We start from the raw sequence: 23,559 nt of genomic DNA on the forward strand, positions 1-23,559 counted from the left end.
TTGAATTCCACTGGCCTTCTTTTCAGATCTGCCCAACTCTTTTGTCGGTCTTGAGCTGCCTTGAGTTTTTCTCGGACAACTATAACCTTGTCTACTATTATCTGTACAAGCTCGGGTCCTACTACTGCTTTTTCTCCCACTTCATCCCAATAAAGTGGTGATTGACATTTTCTTCCATAAAGAGCTTCGTATGGGGCCATTCCGATGCTGCTGTGATAGCTGTTGTTGTAAGCAAACTCAATTAAAGGTAGATGAGTGCTCCAATTGCTACTGAATTCAAGAGTGCATGCTCGCAGCATATCTTCCAAAGTTTGGATGGTTCTCTCCGTTTGTCCATCGGTTTGAGGATGATAGGCCGTACTTAGGGTTACTTTCGTTCCCATGGCCTCTTGAAAGCTCTTCCAAAAGCGCGAGACGAATCTTGGGTCTCTGTCAGACAGGATGCTCACTGGTACTCCATGAAGTCTTACAATATTGTCCATGTACAGTGTATCTAATTTGTCCAGATTGTAGTTCATACGGACGGATAGAAAGTGTGCAGATTTTGTAAGTCTATCTACAATTACCCATATTCCGTCCTGACCTTGCCTTGACTTTGGTAATCCTACCACAAAGTCCATGGAGATATGGTCCTACTTCCACTCAGGTATCTCCAACGGTTGCAATAATCCTCCGGGTCGCTGGTGCTCTGCTTTGACCTGTTGACAAACCTGACACTTAGAGACGAATACTGCCACATCTCTTTTCATTCCGTTCCACCAAAAATTCCTCTTAAGGTCTCTGTACATTTTTGTACTGCCTGGAAGGACTGAAAACTTGGACTTGTGTGCTTGTGATAATATTTCTTGCCGGAGGTTATCGCTGTCTGGTACCCACAGTCGTCCTTTCATCCAAACGACTCCCTTGTCATCAATTTGTAGATCTTGAGACTTCCCATTTTCGACTTGTTCCTTAAGTTTCTTTAGTTCAGGGTCTCGATCCTGGTTTATCTTGACGGTCTCTTGCAGACATGGCTGAGCGGAGAGTGAAGCCAGAGTGACCTTGTTTCCACTTTTCCGACTCAGAGCATCGGCCACTTTGTTCGCTTTACCTGGGTGGTAACTTATAGTCAAGTCGTAATCTTTCAATAGTTTGATCCACCGTCTTTGCCTCATGTTAAGTTCCTTTTGGGTGAACATGTATTTCAGGCTCTGGTGATCTGTGAAAATTTCGCACTTGGCACCATAGAGATAGTGCCTCCAAATTTTTAAGGCAAAGACAACTGCTGCTAGCTCCAGATCATGCGTAGGATAGCTCTGCTCGTGCGGTTTCAACTGCCTTGATGCGTAGGCGATCACTCTTCCCTCTTGCATGAGTACGCATCCCAGACCTTCCTTAGAAGCGTCACTGTAGATGGTGAATTCCTTGTCTTCAGTGGGTAAGGCTAGTACTGGCGTGGATGCGAGCGTTTCTTTTAATGTCTTAAAACTCTTCTCGCAACCTTCGTCCCAGATGAACTTGGAATTCTTCTGAGTGAGTCTAGTCAGTGGTATGGCGATTAAAGAGAAACCTTCAACGAACTTTCTGTAATAACCTGCTAGTCCAAGGAAGCTTCTGATGTCGGTGGCGTTCTTAGGTTTTGGCCACTTTGTAATTGCTTCCACTTTCTTGGGATCCACTGATACTCCTGCTTCAGAGATTATGTGTCCCAAAAAGGATACACTCTTAAGCCAGAACTCACATTTCTTAAACTTAGCATATAGCTCTTTCTCCCTCAGTGTCTGTAGTGCAAGGCGGAGGTGCTCTTCATGTTCTTCCTCGTTGGGAGAATAAATGAGGATGTCATCAATAAATACCACTACGAACCGGTCCAGAAATGGTTTGAACACTCTGTTCATTAGGTCCATAAAGGCTGCAGGCGCATTGGTCAACCCAAAAGGCATCACTGTGAACTCATAATGCCCATATCTTGTCCGAAAAGCTGTTTTGGAGATATCTTCAGCCCCGACCTTCAGTTGGTGGTATCCAGTCCTCAGATCCAATTTAGAAAAGACTGCGGCTCCCTTGAGCTGGTCAAATAGATCGTCTATTCTCGGAAGATGGTACTTGTTCTTGATAGTGATCTTGTTCAGTTTCCTATAGTCGATGCACAATCTCATACTCCCATCTTTCTTCTTCACAAAGAGTACTGGCGCTCCCCATGGGGACACACTAGGTCGAATTTGCTTTTTGTCCAGCAATTCTTGGAGTTGCTCTTTTAGCTCCTTGAGTTCAGCTGGCGCCATCCTGTAAGGTGCTTTAGAGATTGGTGCTGCACCAGGAACCAGATTAATTTCGAACTCAACTTCGCGGTCCGGAACTGTCCCTGGGAGTTCTTCTGGGAAAACATCCGGGAACTCACATACTATTGGGATGTCTTCTATCCTCATTTCGAATTCTCCTTGCACTTCGTTGACCATTGCTAGGTAGATATCGTCTCCGGATTTCATGGCCTTCCATGCCTGGGAAGCGGAAAGGAGTGATTTTCGTTCCTTGGATTTACCATGATACACGATCTCTGCCTGATTTGGGGTTCGGAGCTTAACTCTTTTCCCTTTACAGTCCACTATGGCATTATTACTGGCTAACCAATCCATCCCTAGAATGATGTCGAAATCGACCATAACCAATTGTATCAAGTCGGCACTGAAAGTCTGATTAGCGATACCGATCTTACAATCCTTGTGAATTTCATGAGTTTCTATGGTCTTACTCGTAGGTGTGGCTATCCGAAAAGGTTCAGTTAGAGATTCGGGCTTAAGTCCTACTTTCTTAGCAAACCTCTGAGACACAAAAGAGTGCGTAGCACCACAGTCAAAAAATGCATAGGCAGGTACTTTTTGAAGTAAGATGGTACCTGATACGACTTCATTGGTGTCGTCCGCCTCTTCCTGATTCATAGCAAATACCCTGGCATTAGGCTTATTCTCATTTGGTTTGTTGGGGTTAGCTCCCACATTCGACCCAGTTCCTTTGTTGGGCCCGGCTGCTTGATTGGCGGCAGTAGGACATTCTGCGATTCGGTGCCCTGATTTCCCACATCCGAAGCACACACCACTAGCTCTTCGGCACTCCCCTGTGTGTCTGAAATTGCATGTTGGGCACGGCTTGAGTCCTTGGTGGTTTGCCGTGGAGGGTTGCCCTGGAGAAGGTCCGCCTGATTGACTGGGCTTCCTGAACTTTTGTCCACCCTGTGAAGACTGACCAGTAAGAGGGCGCTTGTTCTTATATTCCCCCTCTCTTCGGCGAATGTCGGTTTCAGCTCGAATAGCTGCGCCCATAAGATCTGCAAAATTGGCGGGCTGATAAACTGCTAAGGCTGACTGGATTCGACTGTTCAATCCTCTCTTAAATCGGTGCAGCTTCAAAACTTCGTCCGCCATGATTGCCGGAGCATACGACCCAAGGGCATTAAACAGAGATGTGTATTCAACTACGGACATATCTGGAGCTTGAGTGGGATTTTCAAATTCACTTAACTTCTGCAATCTGACTTCCGCTGGGTAGTACTGTTTCAGAAATGTTTCTCGGAAGTTCTGCCATGTGACTGGCCCGGTAGCGATCATGGCTGGTGAGACTGCTTCCCACCACTTAGCTGCTCTGTCGTCTAAGAAAGGCACAACCACATATACTTTGAGTGCCTCGGGGACTTCCAATAGTCGCAGTTGAGTCTCGACGCTCTTTAGCCAACTCTGGCCAATTTCAGGATCGGCATCCCCTCTGAAAATCGGACACCTGTTCTTACGAAGGGATTCGTAATGGAATTTATTCCATTCGGTGGTGGTGGTGGAGGTGGTTGATTGGCGTTCGGATTTCCCAATCCTTGCAGTGTTGTCGCCACTATGGTGGCTATGGCCATAAGATCGGCTCGGCTTAGATTGATGGCAGGCGGGGGTCCATTCTCCTGTCGATCCTCCTGCCTGTTTTCCTGTCTATTTTCTTGCCTGTTTTCGCGATCGGTATTAGCGTAACGCGGGTTGCGGTTCTGTCTTGGGAGTCTGCCGGCCATTTCCTACAATCACAAGATCTAAGAATTTGTACTGGTAGGATTCATGCAATAAATTGCGTAGAAGTAAATTGAAATCAATGGAACAAATAAAATATTTTATTGATTTCTCAAACAGGAAAAATAAGTGAACATGACCAATCTAGATAAAATAAAAATGTACTGAACAAAAGAAAATGTAGCAACAACGGAAAGAAACTACAAAAAAAAAATGGTCCACTAAACGTTCTAATCTGCTATCTCGCCATTTCCCATTGCCACATCAGGTGGGGCTTCTTCCTCCTCGGGTTCATCAGGCATCTCTGGGTCTAAGAAATCTGCCAGCTGCATCTGAAGACTATGATTTTCCGATTCCAACTCAGCAATCTGTTCCCTGTGGGTCAAAATCTTTCCTATCGCGTCATTCAATTCATTTCTTGCATGTATACCATTTGCCTTATTTTTCTCGAGGAGCTCTTTTTTTTTCATTTTACCTTTGTCCACTTCCTTGGATAGCCTTTGATTACTCTCAGACAACTTCATCATCATGCCCCATGACTCATCAATCCTCTTCTTGTCCTTTAGTCGTGCTTCAGTTAACTCCACGGTGCGCCTATCCATTTCTTCCCTAGCCCGCTTGGCTTGACCCATTGCTATGGTTAACGAGTCTCGAAGCTCGGAATTTTGCTCCTTAGTGAGCTCGAACATTTGGGAGACTTCGTCAATCCTTTTCTCGGCTGCCTCTAGTTTGGTAGTCAGATTTTCCACTTGCTGCCTCCTCTCGAGATTACTAGCTCTCAGCCTCTTGATAGTCGCATCCTGGTTCATGAGGGCCAATTCTTTTAAACGTATAGCAGCCTGAGCGCGCGTGCGAGGTCGGTGATTATCCAGCTGGGTCGTCTCCCTAAGAGTAATCGGGGTCACTTTCTTACGAGCGGTGACACGGAAACGAGCCATTTCCTGAAACAATAAAGAAAGGAAATGCTCGGAATAAGGGTACGTCATAGTTGGGATTCCCACCCATATACGGTTGACTTCTCACAGTGCTAAAAACGTATGACAATACAAGAACGGGGTAGAAGAAAGATTGTACTCGATTCTTAAATTTTCTTTCAAAATTTCGAAAAATCCCATATGCATAACCTAAATTTTAAACATTAAAAATAGCCCACTTACTTTAAATTTCTTGAAGAAAAACGTGAAAACCATGGTGGCTGGACTGCGGCAGCGCTTCGCTGTGCTCGAAAATTCCTAAGGAGACTAGGCACTATTTTCGAAAATTTGAGTGTGTTGTGTGAGGTGTGATTTTCGAATACAGGGCCCTCCTTTTTATAGGGGTTGACTGCTATCGGGATCGAGTGATATCGCGTTGAAATCTGACTTAAATCTTTTATCTCGAATCGTGATATATCTATCCGTCATTTGTTCGAAATTTAAATCTTTTATCCCATGCAAATCTCGAAATTTGCATATATATACACTGATAAATTTCGAATTCTAGAGATTTTATTATCATTTGTCTGATTTATATCCCGGTATCTCCATATCAACTCAAATCTTAGACATTTATCTGCGAAATTTCAAATAATATACACGATATTATTATTATTCAATCTTGGTAAAATCTTACAAATCTCACATCCTCAAATGAGATAAATCCTGGTATCCAAAATATACTATCGTGATAAAAACTTAAATGATAAAGCTTAAAATTCTTGGATTTTACAAATGTAATGTGCTCATACAATCAAGCCAATGGCAACCCTAGTCTAGGGTTGCCAAGGCTTCAAAAGGTCCAACTATCGTAGTCCTAATGCCTGGGGGCCTTGTTGATGTTACATTTGCTGCAAGAGATGCAAAGATTTCAGCCATTTTGTGGGCTGGATACCCCGGTCAAGCCGGAGGTGCCGCTATCGCTGATGTCGTATTCGGAACAGTTCATCCCAGTATATTGTGTACTTACAAATCAAATGAAATTTTGAAAAAAAATTATTGCTCGATCAATGAAATTCTTGAATATGTTATTTTCTTATATGTACAATTTATTTTCAGGAGGAGAGTTGCCTATGACATGGTATCCTCAAGATTATGTCACAAAGTTGCCCATGACAGATATGGCCATGCGTGTTGATCCAGCTAGAAGCTATCCGGGCCGGACCTACCGATTTTACAAAGGCCCTGTTGTATTCCAATTTGGGTTTGGTTTAAGTTACACTTCTTTAACTCACACTTTGGTCCATGGCCCGACAACACTCTCAATCCCTTTTACAGGAGAAAAAACTTCTAAAAACACCACCTTTTCGAGCAAAGCAATCAAGGTATCACATACCAATTGTGAAGCTCTCAACTTAGGGTTGCACATCGATGACAAAAACATCGGAGAATGGACGGAATACACATCTTAATGGCGTTCTCCACCACTCCAACTTTTGCAGGATTAGTGACAAAAAAATGTTTAGTTGCATTCAATAAAGATTATATTAGAACTGGAGCTAAAAAAAAAGATTTAAGATGGATATTGATCCATGTAAGCATCTAAGCGTTGCTGATGAATTTGGAATTCTAAGCATTCCAATGGGTGAACACAAACTTCACATTGGTGATGAAATTATGCGTTCGGTAATTAGGGTCCAAAACTGATGGTGGCGGGAAGATATTGTCGTCACTTGTTAGTGAATTCTTTATTTTATCTTGTCCGAATTATTACATAAATATGTGTTTTTTTAGCATTTGTCAATTTCCTTTTAGACCGTGCAACATATTTAATGTTAAAGAACATACATTTGGCAATAGGGTGTCGGTTCCATCAAACATTAATTAGCTTAATTATTTGAACTATTGCCCAGTTAATCTTAATTATACTCCAATAAAGTCCTAAGTCTAATTCATCCATCTTTACCACGCCTACCTAACCAATATATTTTTATACCTATATACAATATATATATATATATATATATATATATATATATAAAACTCTTTCTCTGTTTGGTTCCATCTCTTTGCTAGCTTCTCTATTCTCCTCCACTTCGAGGTAATGGGGATTCTCTCTAATATATTTTTTCGATTTATTTCCTTTTTTTGACTTTAAATTTGGATTCTTTCCATTGTCTAATTCTTCTTTCTTCAAAAATAAAAAAATTGGCCTGCTACGTTTTACTTCTGCCTTATATTTGTTCCATCCCCTCGGAACCATTCCCAGCATCTCCTCTGCTTCGATCTTTATTTCTTTTTATTTGTAAATTAAAATCCCACGTATCTCTTCACTTATTCTTATTTATCTCAAAACACACAGAAACACGCACTTAATGGTGTTTGTGTGTGTGTGTGTGTGTGTGTGTACACGTGAGAGATATATATTGATTTGGGTAATTACTTAACAGGATATCGATATGGCTGGCTACAAGGGAAGCGAAGAGTTCCCAGCTTCTTCCCAAGAACACGAGGTACAATTGTTTCTCGTATACTCCCGGAGTAATAATATTCTCTTATTTAGGACATATATGCTCTACATGCACACACCACTGTACATATTTATCTCAGTACCGATGAGATCACAGTCACCTATATCGTTAATATCTTGATAATGATATCGTATCAAGATGATATCAACAGCGCTCACATAAATATCAACCACTGGTGTGCAGCATATCAAAATTTATATATATTGTTCATATCTCGACAATGATATCGTTTACCATTCCATGTTCAAAATTTTATGCAAGTCTCATGATGCCAAATCTATATATTTTCACATTACATATGTATATAACTACGTAGATTATTGAGATATTTACAGTGAATGTGGTCCATATCTTCCAATATCAAATCGATATATTAATTCGGAGTTGACGAAACACGTATACACACAAAATTTATGTAGTTTAAGCCGTCGGATTACACTTAAGACCTATGATTAGCCATATTAAATTACCAACATACCCTCAAAACACGTTGCATATATTACACAGAAATAAATGTGATGTAGACTTTTTTTTTTGGGCTTGTTGCAGATTTAGCAGTGACCGAGCCAGAAATATGATTCTGCCCGATTGATTTACCCGAACTAATATCATATTATTTCAAAATTATACAAAATTTACATACAAATTTTTTTTAAAAAAATTTGGAACCCCGGTGAACATCCATGTGGCTCCGCCTCTGAGAGTGAGTATTCACGTGCATCATGGTTTACAGCCTGTTAGTGGTCCAATGTATTTTGGACAGGATTAAGGTTTAAACCTAATTAAAGACGCTAATTAGCCACTCAATCCCGATTAGAAACTCCATTATAATCCTATAATTGTAATTAAGATTGTCGGCAGAGAGACAACTAAATTGCATGGTATTTGTAAACTTCACTGTTGGTTGGGCTGTCAACTCTTCTCATATATATTCCTTTAATATGTGATAATACTCTAAATTGTTGCGTCCTCATTTTTGTTACGTCCTCTGTTGGATGCAATAATTATCCCTACTTGGTAGAGCGATCGAACCGTGGTGCTTGAGCTGCTGTGCGATTTAAAAGATTTGAGTTGCACCATTACTATTAGCTATAGCTTTTGGTAAAGCGGTAAGCGCTCGGTCCTACAATTGGTATCAGAGCCAAGGTCACGGGTTCGATTCTCATTGATTGCAAAGAGTGCAATTATTGGGAGGGGGATTGTTGGGTGCAATAATTGTCCCTGCTTGGTAGAGCGATCGAACCGTGGTGCTTGAGTTGCTGTGCGGTTTAAAAGATTTGAGTTGCACCATTACTACTAGCTATAGCTTTTGGTAAAGCGGTAAGCGCTCGGTCCTACATCCTCATTTTTGTAATATATATATTATAAATTGACTTATTTTTCACAAAAAATAATATATAATTCAAAAATTCGATTTTTTTTAATTATAGAATTCTTCGATGGAAAAAAAGTATGGAGGCTTGGTGCCAAAGAAGAAACCATTAATCTCGAAGGTAATTAGTTTATTTTTTAGATATATATTAATATTTATGTTAATTATTATATTCATCTCGTTAATTACTTAATATTAATGAATGTAGGACCCTGAACGTGCCTTTTTTGATTCTGCGGATTGGGTTTTATGCAAGGTATAATTTCATTAAGACAAAAACTCATGTCAGTCTCACGGGTCGTATATTGTGAGACATGTTTTTTTTTGGATCATCAATGAAAAAGTTTTACTTTTTATGCTAAAAATATTACTTTTTATTATGAATATCGGTAGGATTGACCCGTCTCACAGAGAAAGATTCGTGAGACTATCTCACAAGAGACCTAATCTTTCATTAAATCGTCAAATAAAATAGTATTTTTTTCATATAAATTGAAATGAATATTTTTTTCACCAAAAAAAAAAAATTTTGTTTACAATTATCAGCAAGGAGCTGGAGTGAACCAAAAACCGACAGTGGACATAGAGACCTTGAGGCCAAAATTGCAGGTAATAATCTATTTATTTATTTGAATTAATTAATTAAATTTAATTCATCAAATTGAATTTTAATTATATAAATTTTTGTTTTAATTTTACTTTCTATTTTTTTTTTAGAGAACGCCTCACCAACAATTGCCTCCTCGAAGACCTGCCTGCACATCTTAAAGTTGAAGCTGTTATAAATTACTATTTTATTTAAATTTTCTGTGGGGGAAAAAGACTTGTGTTGGCCAGTGGTCTCTGTCACAATTGTTGGTGCTGATCTGTAATTACTCAAACTTATGAGGATGCGTTATTCAATAAATTTTCTCGATTTAGCCACAAAATTAAGGGGGGGGATTGTTAATTAAGGCCTCAGTTTTCACCTTTATATCGGAATATTCGTAATGATTTAATTAATTATATTTAGCCAAATTTAGGAATATATTAAATTAGTTACAACTTAGAGTTAAGGATAAAAATCAAATCTCTCTCCATTTACTTCTTCAAATAAAACAAAGAACATTTGCCATTTTTAAGAAAACAGTATCCTAAAATAATTTATGTTGTTTTTCTTTGGGAGAAATAATATACTATTTACGTAATTTACCAAGATATAAATTTGGCAAAAATATTATAAATCTTGTGTATTTTTTTACTGAAATTTATTATTTAAAAAAAAAATCTAGGATGATTTTTTATTTTTTATTTTTTAATTTTTTGGGGGAGAGGCTTTTATCATACACCACTAGAGACGTTGGAAATGATATTATTCTTAGGATATGCCGCCTAACGGAGAAAAGATAGGAGAATAAAGTGAAAGAAAAGATGCAAAGACGACATGTTAATTAAAAATTAATTAAAGCATTATATAATTATTGGTAGGTAAATCATAATTATTACCCGTTTAAATAGACAATTTTGCAAACGTAACTCGTCAATTATATATTATGGGCAAATATGATTAAGCCAATTTTCACCAAATTTTAAAAATAAGCACGCTTTGATACTAATAATTAATTATTAAACCATACTCTTCATATAAAATTCAATTAAAATTGACAAAAGCTTGTGTGAGACGGTCTCACAGGTCTTATTTTGTGAGACATATATCTTATTTGGGTCATCCATGAAAAAATATTACTTTTTATGCTAAGAATATTACTTTTTATTGTGAATATCAGTAGGTTTGACTCGTCTCACAGATAAAAATTCGTGAGACTGTCTCACAAAACACATACTCATTAAAATTTTATCTCATAGAGTAGTTCAGCACCACAAAATACAGTGTACAATATGGCCAAAAAACAAATTAACCATAACTTGTTATTCAAGGTTGATCGATGTAGGTTTGATTTCTAGCCCAAAATTTAAATTTGTTGAAGTTGGTGCTAATTGCCCAACTACCCGTTTTCTCATTTGAAATCAACACTAAAATTCTTTTATATCATAAATTAATAGATTACTTGAAAAATTAGCCATTCTCTCTGCATAATAATCAACCCCTTCTTTTAGAATTTCGTTAGTTGCACATTCTTATATATATATATATATATATATATATATATATATATATATATATATATAAGACATCGCACAAATCTTGGCTTGGATAATAAATTTCGATGGCATTCGCAACATATAATAAGAATGGTCCTCTAGTAGTCTTGATTCTAATGCTCATCTCCTCTTCCACTTGCAAATTTGGTAAGTGCATTTAACTTCGATATATGAACATTACTTTCAACTAATACAAATTGTGTCTTTTATTTTTTTCTAATGAATTGATAATATTGTGTATTTCGGGTTGTGTCGACGCATGACTATCCTCATTTAGGCGTCGTTGCGGATGAGTATTTGCCTGAGGTGGAAAATGAAGGAGGTTCGAGTGGGTATCTGTCTCAAGGAGGTGGTGTGGGCACAAGTACTCAAGATCATATATTCAACAAAGTTTTGGAATGTTTCGATGATAAGAATGTAAGTAACAAATTTGCTAATGTATATAATATGTGGTTTCATTCCAATCATTTCCTATATATACGCAACCATCTTTCACGCATGAGATGAAAATTTAGAATACAAAAAACACACAAAATATGAAACCATCATGTTTAAATGATGTGAAGTCATGATAACTCAAATCGGCATTTTACGTGTAATCTCATATTGACGTGACAGATATATAGTAGCTGTGATGAAGCATACAGATTGACCCAAGGCGGCAAACTCGACGTGCCATACGATTACACGGATCAGTACTGCAACGGACCCTGCATAACTGAGACAGAAAACGTCCTAGCCTGCATCCATGGCATATTCGACCAGTTTTTATTCCACAACAGAGCTACTCTAAGCGATATACACGACACACTCGAATCCGGATGCAGCTACGGACCCAAAAGAGGTATCATGTATATTTTAATACATAATAATGTCAAGAAATTGGCTTGGGATTAATTTCTCGTCTTATGTTCTGTTTAATATTAGGTAATTTCGATGTTGCTGAGCACATTCAAGCTAATGGGGCTTTTGCAGACAAGACATTTAACCCTACTTTATATGCTAATATTTTCTTGATAAGTATTATGTACAATGTGTTGTTCTAAGTTTCTGAAAAGGTATATCATATGTAATAATTTAAATATATGACGCTTGTATAACCATAATATATACATTAAATTGTCACGTATTAATTCAAATTTCGCACCTCGATCCTTCTTTCGATTCGATAAATGTTAAACAAACGATCGACCAAACGAAGAATAAAACATAACACAAACTTTATTTAGAACTAGCCCTGATATAAAGGCATTTATGTTAACAACTGTGCTATCTTTAATCAGACAGCTAGATATATATCAAACCATATATGGTAACCCTAGGAAACTAGAGGGGCTCTTCTTTCTTAACTGCAAGAAGAACTGGTTTCGGAATCGATGGCGCCCTAACTCCATCGAATATGCTGCTTTTAGATTCCATTTTCACTCCTGGTTCGGGCTTCACATGATAATTAACAACCGGCGCAGCAGGACATCCTGTAGCGTGTCTCCTTACAGGATTCGAACAATTGTACACATTGTTCATTCCAGAACATCCACCGCAACAATCTCTATAACTGTCCATATCACGATATATAAATATATATAGATAATTATAAGATAAAACTGGCTCTTTTTTGTGGTAATGGGTTGTCAAATTAAGATGGAATATTTATAGCTGAAAATTAGTCTTTTCATTTGTCTCCCAACATTAATTAATATATTGCATGCATGCATGCATGAATGATCATGAAATTTTCCGGAACTGTGTGTATGTATTCACAGCTTGTCTTGGTACAAAGTATAATCTATTCACCAGTTTACTATACTCCGCACATATTAAATGATTTGGATTTGAACATTAATTTGATATAATGAAAACGTAAATTCGAATATGAGGGAATTTAAAAAACGTTTTTGGTGTTTTATAAGTAAAAAATAAAAAGTATTTTCTCCAATAATATTTTTTAAATAATAGTTGAGAGGTGCTTTTTTATTTTTTTTATTTTTTTCTATAACTTTTAAACATTTTAATTGTAAAATTTTTTTTATAAAATAATTGTACAAACACAGATTTATTCTTAAAACAATTTTTAAAAGCTTTTTATAAAATTTTTGTAAAAAACATTTTTATAAAAACGTTTTATAAGTATTTGTCCAAATGGAGCTTGATATACCGTAAATGTAACAATTAACTTTAATTTATGTTAATGGGTTGTCAAGATGAAAATTAAGTCTTTTCATTTGGCTTCCATCGTTCATTAATAACAGCAGATATAATTATAATTATAATTATAAATATATATATATATATATATATATATATATATATATATATATATATATATTTGTATGTGGATATGAACGGGGTGGAACCAAGAGCCATCTCGAATAATACTAATATTATTATAAATAAAATCTAAAATAATTAATGTTTTTGAAAAGCTTTCATTCATATATATTACGAAGTCAAACTATCATTTAACAAAATTAATGACAAAAATTTAATATTGATTCATAAGACAACATTATCTATGAAAAAATATTAATAAATAATGATAAAATTATATTTTTGATCATTTTATATTTTTCAACTCTAGCATCCTTTTTCATCAGATTTAATGTGGCGTCGAAAAAGATGAAGTGATATTAGAAAATGATAATGTGACATCGGATATTGCTTACATATCCGATATCAGATGAAGGATAGTACTAGGTGAAAAAGGATGAAAATTGAATAAAAATAGAAAATGTGACCAAAACTGTAATAATTTTACAAAATGCATACCAAAATTATGTACATGTAGAAGGCGAAAACCAACAGGAATACATGTCTTAATATAATTTATTTATTGAATCTTTCATCTTAAGTGTTACATATAATTGTACGTAAATAAAAACTATTTATCTCTTGCATTTTAATTTGTTTTTTGAACTATTTTAAAGGATTTTGAAATAGTGTGGCGTAACTGGTGCTAAGAATAATTAGTTTTATTCATAAATTATAACATTTTTCATTCCTTTATATAAATCAATAGTCAAATCTATAATTACATGAATTTTCCACTCAATTTGTTTTTTCTACAATTCCACTTCTTTTGACACACCTTCTATCGATTTTTCTTCTCATTTTCTAGGGGATGATCAAAAAAAGCATTGGCTTCATATGGACAATTATTTTTAAAACGTTTTTACAGTGAAAAATCTTCAATTATGTGTTTGCCTAAGATTTTTAAAGTTTCTAAAAAATATTCTCCAAGTATAATTTTTAAAGAATAATTATAATGCTTTTAGAAAAAAAAAAGACACGGGTTAAATGAGAATTAAATGATTTGTAGAATAATTGTCGAAACATCTTTTTGATTATTTTTAATTATAAAATCATTTTTGAAAATAGTTATCCAGTCATTTTTTCAACTCTAAAAACGTTTTTATTAAATAGTTGTTCAAATACATATTTATTCTTAAAACAAATTTTAAAATATTTTATAAAATTTGTAAAAAAAAAAACACGTTTTATAAGTATTTGTCCAAACGGTCTAAAACTCTTATAATATAAATCTAACATTCTTGGGGTTAAAACTGAGGGGTTTCAATTAGAGGATAAAGTATCTCAAATCAAAATCCTGGTTCCATCCTGTTGCCATACAAGCTATGTAACATGAGATCTATTGTAGCTGCGATCAAGCTTATAGATTTACACAAAACAGAGACCTAAACATCCCACCCGATTACACGGATCACTGCTGCAAGACGTCGTGCATTACCGAGAAGCAGCGCGTCGTCTAGCCTGTATCCATGGCATATTAAACAAGTTCATATTCTACAACAAAGCTAGTCTAAGTGATATACGTGCGCCCCACCCCAGTTCTTCGTCCCTATCGATCCGTCTTTCGGATTTGATCAATGTAAGACAAACAACGAAAGGAAGCGAGTATGATCAGATCAATAACATAAATAGTAAACTTTATTTAGAACATACCTTAATATAAAGGCATTAACACTAACAACTGTGCTATCTGTAATCAGATAGCTAGATCAACCCTTAACATATAACATATCATTAACTATTATTCCATTTAAATAAGCACTTCAAACATAATTAGAACACCCAAGAAAGCTACGCGGGCTCTTCTTTCTTGACAGAAGCAATAGCTTTGGGAGCCGACGCGCATGGTGAAACTGCACCACCGATGCCACAATTTGCTTCCTTCTTCACACCTTGTTCAGCCTTCACATTAACAGTATCAGCTTCCGGCTTCACCCCTTGTTCGGCCTTCACATTAACAGCAGCGGAACATGTTGTAGTCTCGCTCTTTATGGGATTCGATTTCGAACAAGAGCTCACATTCTTCGCGACAGAACGCCCACTGCAACAACCCCTATTATAAGTGCTCATTTCAGTAAAATATCTCAATCTCAAGAGATAATTTATATATATGTGAGACTTTATGCTAATGGGATGTCAAAGATGGCATATTTATAGTTGAAGAGAAGATTGGCCTTTTCATTTGTCTTTCGTCGTTAATTAATAATAGATAATAGAAAATAAATATATACAGTAGGAAACTTTTGGGAACTGTGTGTGGATAGTCTTGGTACAGAGTATATATAAACTACTTACTCGGAATATATTCAATGATTTGGCTTTGTTATTTATTATTATTCTTGGAATTTGATTTACTAAAATAATGAATATATACAGTCTCATTAACAACTTTGTGGAAATATCAATAATAAATATTTGGCAAAAACTTGTGTGAGACGGTCTCACGAGTCGTATTTTGTGAGACAGATTTCTTATTTGGGTCATACATGAAAAAATATTACTTTTTATGCTAAGAGTGTTACTTTTTATTGTGAATATCGGTAAGGTTGATCTGTCTCACAGATAAAGATTCGTGAGACCATCTCACAGAGACCTACTATGAATATTTTGCATACACGAAAAGTAAGTTGGAAAGAAATACAACAATATCATGAATCGTCTTATTGCAAATTATTTATTAATAAATATTATGTTTGATCAAGTACAATGCAATATATAAGGTATATGAAAACTTTATCTTTGTATTTGTTTTGGATGGGCCTCGACCCATTAAGACCCCTTTGTGGATTGAGCTCATTTAAGTTCGGGTTGGACAATGGTGACCCAAATGCAATTATCATCCAGATTCAAAAAAGCTGTCGTCTAGGCCTTAAGTTCTAAGCAGCTCTGTAAAATTTGGCTTTGAACTCTGTTCTTTTGCTTGCCGGAGAATCAATTACCGAAGGGAGGAGGATCCACAGCTTCTACCCGCGAAAATGAGGCGGGCGGCGTTTAATGTTATGACGCGTAAAATCAGCGTGGACAATCGGATCTCTCTTCGCAATTACTATCGCATCGCCGATAGTCTTCTCAAACAGGTACTACCATACGATTAGCCTTCTACGTGTTTCGGTTAAGAAGAACGGATTTTGCATCGTTTTTTTCTCATGATAGATGCTAGCTAGTAAAAAGAATTACGTCCATGAAACCAAATTTATCAGATTGTGCTGTTGGTTTTATAGTTTTGGGTGTGATTTTTGTGGGAACTGTGTGTTTGTGCACTTAATTTTCGTATCTTCTTTCTATTATTTTGGTCTTTTGATTCTGAATCTGTTTTTCGTGCCAGTCTTTTGTTTCCAAATCTGTTTTTTCTTGCCCCCAAAAAAATTTGTGGTTCTAAATTGATCAATTGAGGTTGTTTGTTTTAGCCCTTGTCTAGGGTTTTGGCATTCCGCGTATTAGGTGATGCGTGAAGACAACCATGTTTGGATGACTGATTGATTTGCTCTATGCGCAGGCTAAAATTTATAAGGAAGAAAAAAATTTAATTGACTTGTACGTGATACTGCTCAGATACTCGAGGTAAGGCGGCAATATTTGTGGTTTGTTATTTATGAACATCTCTCCAATTTGTATTGCCATGAGTTTATGCTTTCAATTTGAGCAGTTTGGTGTCTGAAACTATACCTTACCACCGAGATTACCAGACATTATGTCAAAAAGAAAGAACTTTTTACAAGAAGGTAGGTATAATGTCATAATAGTTTCACATGGAAATAATGGGTTTAGTTGACTCTTGGAGATAGCAGTTGAATTTCTCTATATCATGGCGTTGCAGAAATTGTTGGATGTTCTAGATGAGCTAGAACAACTAAAGCCACAGGTGCGGCAATGGTTAGATGAACTGGATGAAGTTAATACCACAACTCAAACGCATCACACTGATGGCCCAAACAAAATATCTTATGCGTTTTCTGTGAATAATAAAGCTTCCTTAAGCAATGTACAGGTATTAAATATGATTTTCTTGTGCTTTTCCGTGCTAATAAGTTGCATATTATTTTTAATGTACTTACGAACTCATTTGCAGTTAACTTTCCGGTGTGCACTTTCGGAGATAGTAGAAATGAAACTAAGTACAAAGATGTTAATATGAACTCAAATTTTTTTGCCTTTTTTCTTTCTGCAGCAGAACCAGTTCCTCATATGAATGGGATTGGTTGTTTTTTCGTGCTTTAGGCGTGTAAATTATAGTGTAAAATTAAACTCCTGTGGTGAGGATTTTAGTGGAAATGTATCTTAGGAACAGCTTTTTGGTAAAGTAGAAATGTATGTGGAACGTCCTTGGAGGAAATGAAGTAACTAAATAAGATGTATTCAGATTAACATTTTGGTTAATACCACAAGTTTTCTTTCTGCCTGCAACTTTTATTTTAGGTATTATAGCCAGCTTCATATTGATCATAAATCCGTAGTGGAAGGAGATTGTTGCTAACCAGTTTGATCTGTGTTTGGTTTTCGGTCAGCTGGTCCATAGCAAGTGTGCTCTAGCTTTTTTATTGATTTTTTTTCTCCTTCCTTCTATTGGAGCACAAGGGTGTTTCAAACCAAATGATAAGAAAATTCAATTGGGAGAAAAACTAATAATATTCTGAAAAAGTATTTTTTATGGCTGAATTCCCTTTTCTGAATTCAAATAAGATGCTTAAATCTAATTCTAGTCCTGATACAATTAGAAATAATAATAGTTCGTATATAATTATAGTACTAGTCCTAAGTCAATTAGGATACTAAGAGTCCTAATATAAATAAAATACTAATAAAAATCCAATTCAAATGCATTTGAATAACTTTTTTAAAAAAAGAAGAAAAATAATAGGTAGAAAACAAATGATACAAATGGGGAAAGCATTGAACTTGTTCCATTTAATCATTTGCACATTTGTTTTGGTATAAATAATGATTTAGTATTGAATGATATTTCCTTGTTTTTTTGTTCAGACTTTACAGGTCATCTCAGCACCTTCACCTTCGCTGAAGCAGAATAACACGTACACTGGAGTCTCATCATCAAATTCCATTGACTCGCAGTTCCAGAAGCTGTGAGTGGTTCATGAAAATATTCGTAGCGTGATCTTAAGATATGTTTTGCTGTTTTGCAGTTAATTGCAACAAAAATATGCAGTGCTATTTAATATTTCATCCATATCACGAGCTATAAGTTTCTATGAGGTTTTTCATTAATGATCCATTAATCTGTTAACTAGAACATTACTTCATTCTTACCTGAGTGTTCAGCAATCTTCTCTAGCATTTGCAGTTGCGCTATTATTAATTGTTGAAATCTTCTTGCTCTGCATTTAAGCCAGAAATGGTTCACCTTAATTCAATATCAAAACTGAAATGTGATTATGTTTTGGGTGTTCGAAACAGCAATCAATAGCTTTCCGTATTTTCTTTTAAAGAAACACATAGAGTGCCCTTGGATGATAGATTTGAAGCCATGGATTTGACATCCATTGATTGCTTGGATAAATTTATTTCAAATCAACCCTTCCCGAATGAAGTCTCTCTTTTCAAATCAAATCCTTCCATCGGAAAAAAGCTTGAATGTTGTGATTACTCATTGAAAAAATTGTGTAAGAAATTACGTAATATCAGTAAATAATTTCTGCTGGCTGCCACACAAATTTAGATTTGACGTTTTTTTACTCTTACGTGTTTATCTAGCTTTCTTGTCAGCAGACACGTGTATAGTACCTTTGGACGCCATTGTTTTGTTGTTTTGTGGTACTGTCTTACTTTCCTGAGTGGAGCTGGCATTTGATATCCTGCTGCATACCTAAATCACCATGCTGTTATCTTGTTTAGATACCTACTTTTGCATATCTTTCTCCTGATTTTGTCTTTGATCTGATTGCTAAGTTTCATCTGGGCAAATAACCTATGAAAGAAAAAAATTGTATCAAGCTGCTTTTTCAGTTATGGAAAGTTGCTGAAACTGATATAGTTGCTAAATATTGCAGGTCTCTCAATTTACCTCTTCCAAATCAGGAAACATTGTCTAGGCATTCGTTTTTGGGACCAAATGGTCTTCGTGGTCAATGGGTGATGCCAGCCGCAGAGATTAAGGTGGTCTGAGTAAATTTTATCGTGTCTGTTTGCTTGGTTTTCCCATTAAAGAAAAAAATTTTATTGTCTCACTAATTTGGTGTTGAGCTCAACGGAATTGTTAAATGAATTTTCCTTACCCAGGTTAACTATCCAACCAATATAATCGTGGATTCAAGTGAAATATCAAGGTACAGATTCTATCATGACTGAATATTTGCTAACTTTTTTCCTTGTTTTCTTTCTCTGTCTCTCTCTTTCCCTTTTTCTGGGAGTGGGTGGGGTGAGCGGAAGGTTGTGTGGGTAAAATGAATAGTATCTGTCCTAGCCTCCAAACTTACAGTGATAGTGGTGTGACTCATCACCTGTGGTTGATAGTTGTTCACATTTTCAAGCCACACAGATTTACACATGGACTTTTAATTAACTGCTTTAAACAGATCAATATCATGCCTATTTGTTTATAGCTTGAATCAGGGTGGGCGACATGACCCTGTCACAGTAGAAGATGGTGATTCAAAAATGGGAACATCAATCATGGACTCTGTTCTATCTTTAGATGATGGTAGATGTTTACGTCCTGCTGAGGAATCTGCTCATCCACTAAACAATGAATTGGAGAAGAATGATTTTCGGTTGGGTAATATCAGGCAACCTTCTCCACCTCCTGTTCTTGCTAAGGTACAATCAGAGATGCTTCCTATATGTCCATCAAAAGTTGCCGATCCAAGGCCAGGGCCGCCAAAGCTCTCTCAAGATGGATTGCCCAGTTCCAATTCTTACCAAGATATCCATATCGTGAGTCTGCGATCTCGATCCTACAGTTGTAAATAATAGAAGATAGTAGCTACATTTTTCTTATGATTTCAACTTAACCCCGAGATTTTTTATTATATTAATAGAATTCTTGCATTTATCTGTGATGCTCATTTGTTTTCTTGTATTGTAGCCAGTGAAGATGTTGGAAGATTTTTTGAGAGTAGCACGAAAAAATACTGAGAAGAATTTGGAAACTTGTGGTGTTCTTGCTGGCTCGCTAGTAAGACATAGGCTTTCTAAAAGAAAAAATTGGACAGCCTATTTGAAACATATTCCATTTGCAGTATCTAATATTTTTTATTTTCCTTGATAATGCAGCGGAATAAAGTTTTCCAAATTACTACGCTCATAATCCCTAAGCAGGAGTCGACTTCAGATTCGGTATTATACGTGCTCAAATTTATGTCTGAGGCTTATTTCCCAACCTTTCAATCAGCACATGATCACTTTTAACAGAATTTTTCCCCCTCAAAAAAACCAGGGAATAAGTAGGTTACAATAATTTCCTATCTACAGAAAACTTTTATAGAAGTGATTAGTATATGCTTTTCGGAATTATGGGAAATTTCAAATTAAAGATGGTAACTTCGACAAGTCTTCTGATCTTAAAAAGATTCTAGTTTTTTGGTATAAAGAGATTTACTGCCTATATCAGCATATATTTTTGTTTTTCTTAAAAAGACTCTAGTTTTTTGGTATAAAAAGATTTACTGCCTATATCAGTATATCATTTCTGTTTTACTTGTAGGATAAGTAAACGACCCGTATTAGGGTTTGAGTTTTTTATATCATTTGTTTCTTCCGTAGTGTTGCTCACTACTAGCCAAATGTGAATTCCCTCTTTAGTTTCATATCAAATGGGCTTCTGATGATACTTTTTGCTATTTAGTTTTCGAGGACAATCTAATTGAAGTTACCTTGGTTTATGTTTAGTGCCAAACACTGAATGAAGAAGAGATTTTTGAGGTTCAAGATGGACGTTCCCTTTTTCCCCTTGGGTGGATTCATGTAAGTCTTATACCAACTTGACGCATTAGCCACTACATCAGCTCATTGAACTGCATTAAACTCTTCAGAATAACTGGACTTTTGTAATCTTTGATTGTTGTGCCCCTTTTTCCAATCTTTGGTTGTTGGAAACTGAGAAACAATTGATATCATTTTGATGATATGATACATCAACAGAAGCATCAAAACATTGTTTTCATTCAGTCATTTGTTTCTGTTTTCCTTGTCTCCTGTCCTCAACATTCTGAATTTGCATGAGCACTGGAAATTTCTCTTTTCTATCTTCTGCCTTCGAAGTACTGCAGATATAGCTTTCTGTGTATTGAGAATCGGGGTATTATTGTGTAAAGTTTCTTCTTCATATGATATGAAGATGCTAATGTATTTCTTGTCTGCAGTTTGTGATCCTTGCTTGGCAGAGACTTCTGTGTTGAAACATTCTGTTGAAATGCATAATTCTTAGGACCATTTGAGTTTCTTGTTTTAGAAGCTTTGTGTGACAATTTATTTTTCCGTAACATGAAAACTTTGCCTGTGGGGGATCTTTGGTCTTTACAGTTGACATAATTTATGGTATTGACGTGTTGATTTAGAACCTGAATTCTTAAAATGTGTCATCTTTGGTTGCACATTGTCTGCTATATTTTCACGTTGTTAACATGTCTGTATTTATGCTCCTCATGCTACAATAGTTCCTGATATAAACATAATAACCATGAAAATGTATATGAGAAGGACTTGAGGGTCGCTGTGCTTGAATATCATATAATCATCATCTGTTAATCCAATAGAATATGTGATTCACGATTTGATTCTTGATTTGCAGACACATCCAACACAAACTTGTTTTATGTCTTCCGTCGATTTGCACACTCATTACTCATATCAGGTATAGTAAAACTGTTTGGTGTTGATCTTGACTTCATCAGTCCAATTTTCAAAGATTTTCTTGCGGCTGCATGTATGAGTTTTGTGCCAGATTAGAATATTTTATGGTGTAACTATGAGTTCCCCATGTTTGGTACCAGTTCCATTGGTAAGATATTATGAGTCAGTTTAATCGTAACATGTATAGAAAATTGGCTAAGCAAAACTGCATCTGGTTTTTAGTAGAATATGATGTAGAATTTACTTTGTTGGACTATAGTAATGGGGAAGAAATCATTTCCCGAGTGGAAAAATAACAAATGGGAGTCTTTTATCTTCAGAAGAATGCCTTGTTTTAATGCTTTTGGTTCTTTTCTTTTGTTTTATTTCTGGTCTGCTTTATTTTGCTACACCATACTTTTTCACTGTTCATAAGAACCTCTGACTTGTTTCTAGGTTATGCTACAAGAGGCAATTGCCATTGTCATGGCTCCTACAGACACATCAAGGTATAGTTTTAGTTATTTCTGATAAATTACATATGCGTTACTGGGAAATCAATTATGTTCTCTTTCAGTATTTGTCACTAAGGGTTTTGCCTTTTCCTGTTAATCTACCATAAAAACCATATTGTGCATCAGTGAACCGAAGCATGACCAAAGGCAACAGCTTATTTTTAAAAATGTAATGGGGGATGGTAATTATCCTGAGTGACATATATGTCTTTGATGCCAAATTGTTTTCTACTTATTTGACAATGAGTGAATTATACACTATATTTCTCTAACTTTTCTTCTTCTTCGGTCTGAAAGTTATTTAATGCACACGGATATTTATACGATGCTTGCACGGCGTTGAGGAGTATCCATGCTGCTATGGTTTTCTTTTCAATTCCGATGAATTCATTTGTATGTTTGTATTTATTGCAGCCCTTATGGCATATTCCACCTTTCTGATCCCGGTGGTGTTGCTGTTATTCGACACTGCCAACAGCGTGGTTTCCATCCTCATGAAGAGCCTGACGATGGAAGCCCCATTTATGAACACTGCTCCCATGTTTATATGAATCCGAATATGAAGTTCGACTTAGTAGATCTTCGGTGACCCTGCGGCTTTTGATTTAAAAGAGTGTACAGTAACACAGTAATTATAAACATTGCTCCCTGCTCGTGACATTTTGTACATTCCTTCTAGATTTTGTGAATATAAATGACTTTATCTTATTATGAACCATACATACCCTCTAATGCTAGATGGTCAATGTAATATATATGCTATTGGATGAGGTCAAGGTAATGTGCAAAATCTTCTTAAGGGAATTAGTCCTGTATTCTTAATGTCCAATATAAATGATCTTCCCATAACTGAAGGGATAAAATGAAAGAAATAGAAACGAGAAGATTCGCACGAAGTTGTTTGTATAAAAACATCGCATGGCATCTCAAGAACTTCACTCTATTTATTGCTTATATCGTGTCAATCACCTG

At 35.9% G+C, this 23,559-nt stretch overlaps 3 protein-coding genes and 1 pseudogene across 3 annotated transcripts; 3 read left to right on the plus strand and 1 right to left on the minus strand.

Moving 5' to 3' along the window:
• Positions 1-632: 632 nt before the first annotated feature.
• LOC142542010 (uncharacterized) lies at positions 633-4,027 on the minus strand. Its single transcript, XM_075648459.1, has 4 exons — positions 3,764-4,027; positions 2,192-3,710; positions 1,481-1,666; positions 633-1,198 (listed from the first exon to the last, which is right to left on the minus strand). Exons 1-4 carry the CDS (start codon positions 4,025-4,027, stop codon positions 633-635), a joined length of 2,535 nt encoding a protein of 844 aa, XP_075504574.1.
• A 1,183-nt stretch (positions 4,028-5,210) lies between these two features.
• LOC142542011 (putative beta-D-xylosidase) lies at positions 5,211-6,643 on the plus strand (annotated as a pseudogene).
• Positions 6,644-10,996: 4,353 nt separating this feature from the next.
• Positions 10,997-12,065, plus strand: LOC142541660 (uncharacterized). The gene is made up of 4 exons (XM_075648138.1): positions 10,997-11,128; positions 11,259-11,398; positions 11,600-11,825; positions 11,909-12,065. The coding sequence occupies exons 1-4, from the start codon at positions 11,047-11,049 to the stop codon at positions 12,025-12,027; spliced, it is 567 nt and encodes a 188-aa protein (XP_075504253.1). The 5' UTR covers positions 10,997-11,046; the 3' UTR covers positions 12,028-12,065.
• Positions 12,066-16,133: 4,068 nt separating this feature from the next.
• LOC142543316 (AMSH-like ubiquitin thioesterase 3) lies at positions 16,134-23,415 on the plus strand. The gene is made up of 14 exons (XM_075650507.1): positions 16,134-16,365; positions 16,785-16,849; positions 16,935-17,010; positions 17,106-17,276; positions 18,269-18,369; positions 19,294-19,399; positions 19,523-19,569; positions 19,846-20,176; positions 20,328-20,417; positions 20,516-20,578; positions 21,131-21,205; positions 22,032-22,094; positions 22,529-22,581; positions 23,002-23,415. Exons 1-14 carry the CDS (start codon positions 16,264-16,266, stop codon positions 23,174-23,176), a joined length of 1,518 nt encoding a protein of 505 aa, XP_075506622.1. The 5' UTR covers positions 16,134-16,263; the 3' UTR covers positions 23,177-23,415.
• The last annotated feature ends 144 nt before the right edge of the window (positions 23,416-23,559 follow it).

This window comes from Primulina tabacum, chromosome 4 (assembly GCF_025594145.1).
Source record: "Primulina tabacum isolate GXHZ01 chromosome 4, ASM2559414v2, whole genome shotgun sequence".
Taxonomy (NCBI): domain Eukaryota; kingdom Viridiplantae; phylum Streptophyta; class Magnoliopsida; order Lamiales; family Gesneriaceae; genus Primulina; species Primulina tabacum.

Excerpts from the sequence above, each read along its gene's own strand:
- LOC142542010 (XM_075648459.1), bottom strand. The coding sequence starts at position 4,027 with ATGGCCGGCAGACTCCCAAGACAGAACCGCAACCCGCGTTACGCTAAT. Across the intron at positions 3,711-3,763 it reads ATTCCATTACGAATCCCTTC|AGTTGGCTAAAGAGCGTCGA; the intron begins GTAAGAACAGGT and ends GAAATTGGCCAG. Across the intron at positions 1,667-2,191 it reads CAAAAAGCAAATTCGACCTA|GAGTATCAGTGGATCCCAAG; the intron begins GTGTGTCCCCAT and ends TCTCTGAAGCAG.
- LOC142541660 (XM_075648138.1), top strand. The coding sequence starts at position 11,047 with ATGGCATTCGCAACATATAATAAGAATGGTCCTCTAGTAGTCTTGATT. Across the intron at positions 11,129-11,258 it reads CTCTTCCACTTGCAAATTTG|GCGTCGTTGCGGATGAGTAT; the intron begins GTAAGTGCATTT and ends ATCCTCATTTAG. Across the intron at positions 11,826-11,908 it reads CAGCTACGGACCCAAAAGAG|GTAATTTCGATGTTGCTGAG; the intron begins GTATCATGTATA and ends GTTTAATATTAG.
- LOC142543316 (XM_075650507.1), top strand. The coding sequence starts at position 16,264 with ATGAGGCGGGCGGCGTTTAATGTTATGACGCGTAAAATCAGCGTGGAC. Across the intron at positions 16,366-16,784 it reads CCGATAGTCTTCTCAAACAG|GCTAAAATTTATAAGGAAGA; the intron begins GTACTACCATAC and ends CTCTATGCGCAG. Across the intron at positions 20,418-20,515 it reads GTGTTCTTGCTGGCTCGCTA|CGGAATAAAGTTTTCCAAAT; the intron begins GTAAGACATAGG and ends TTGATAATGCAG.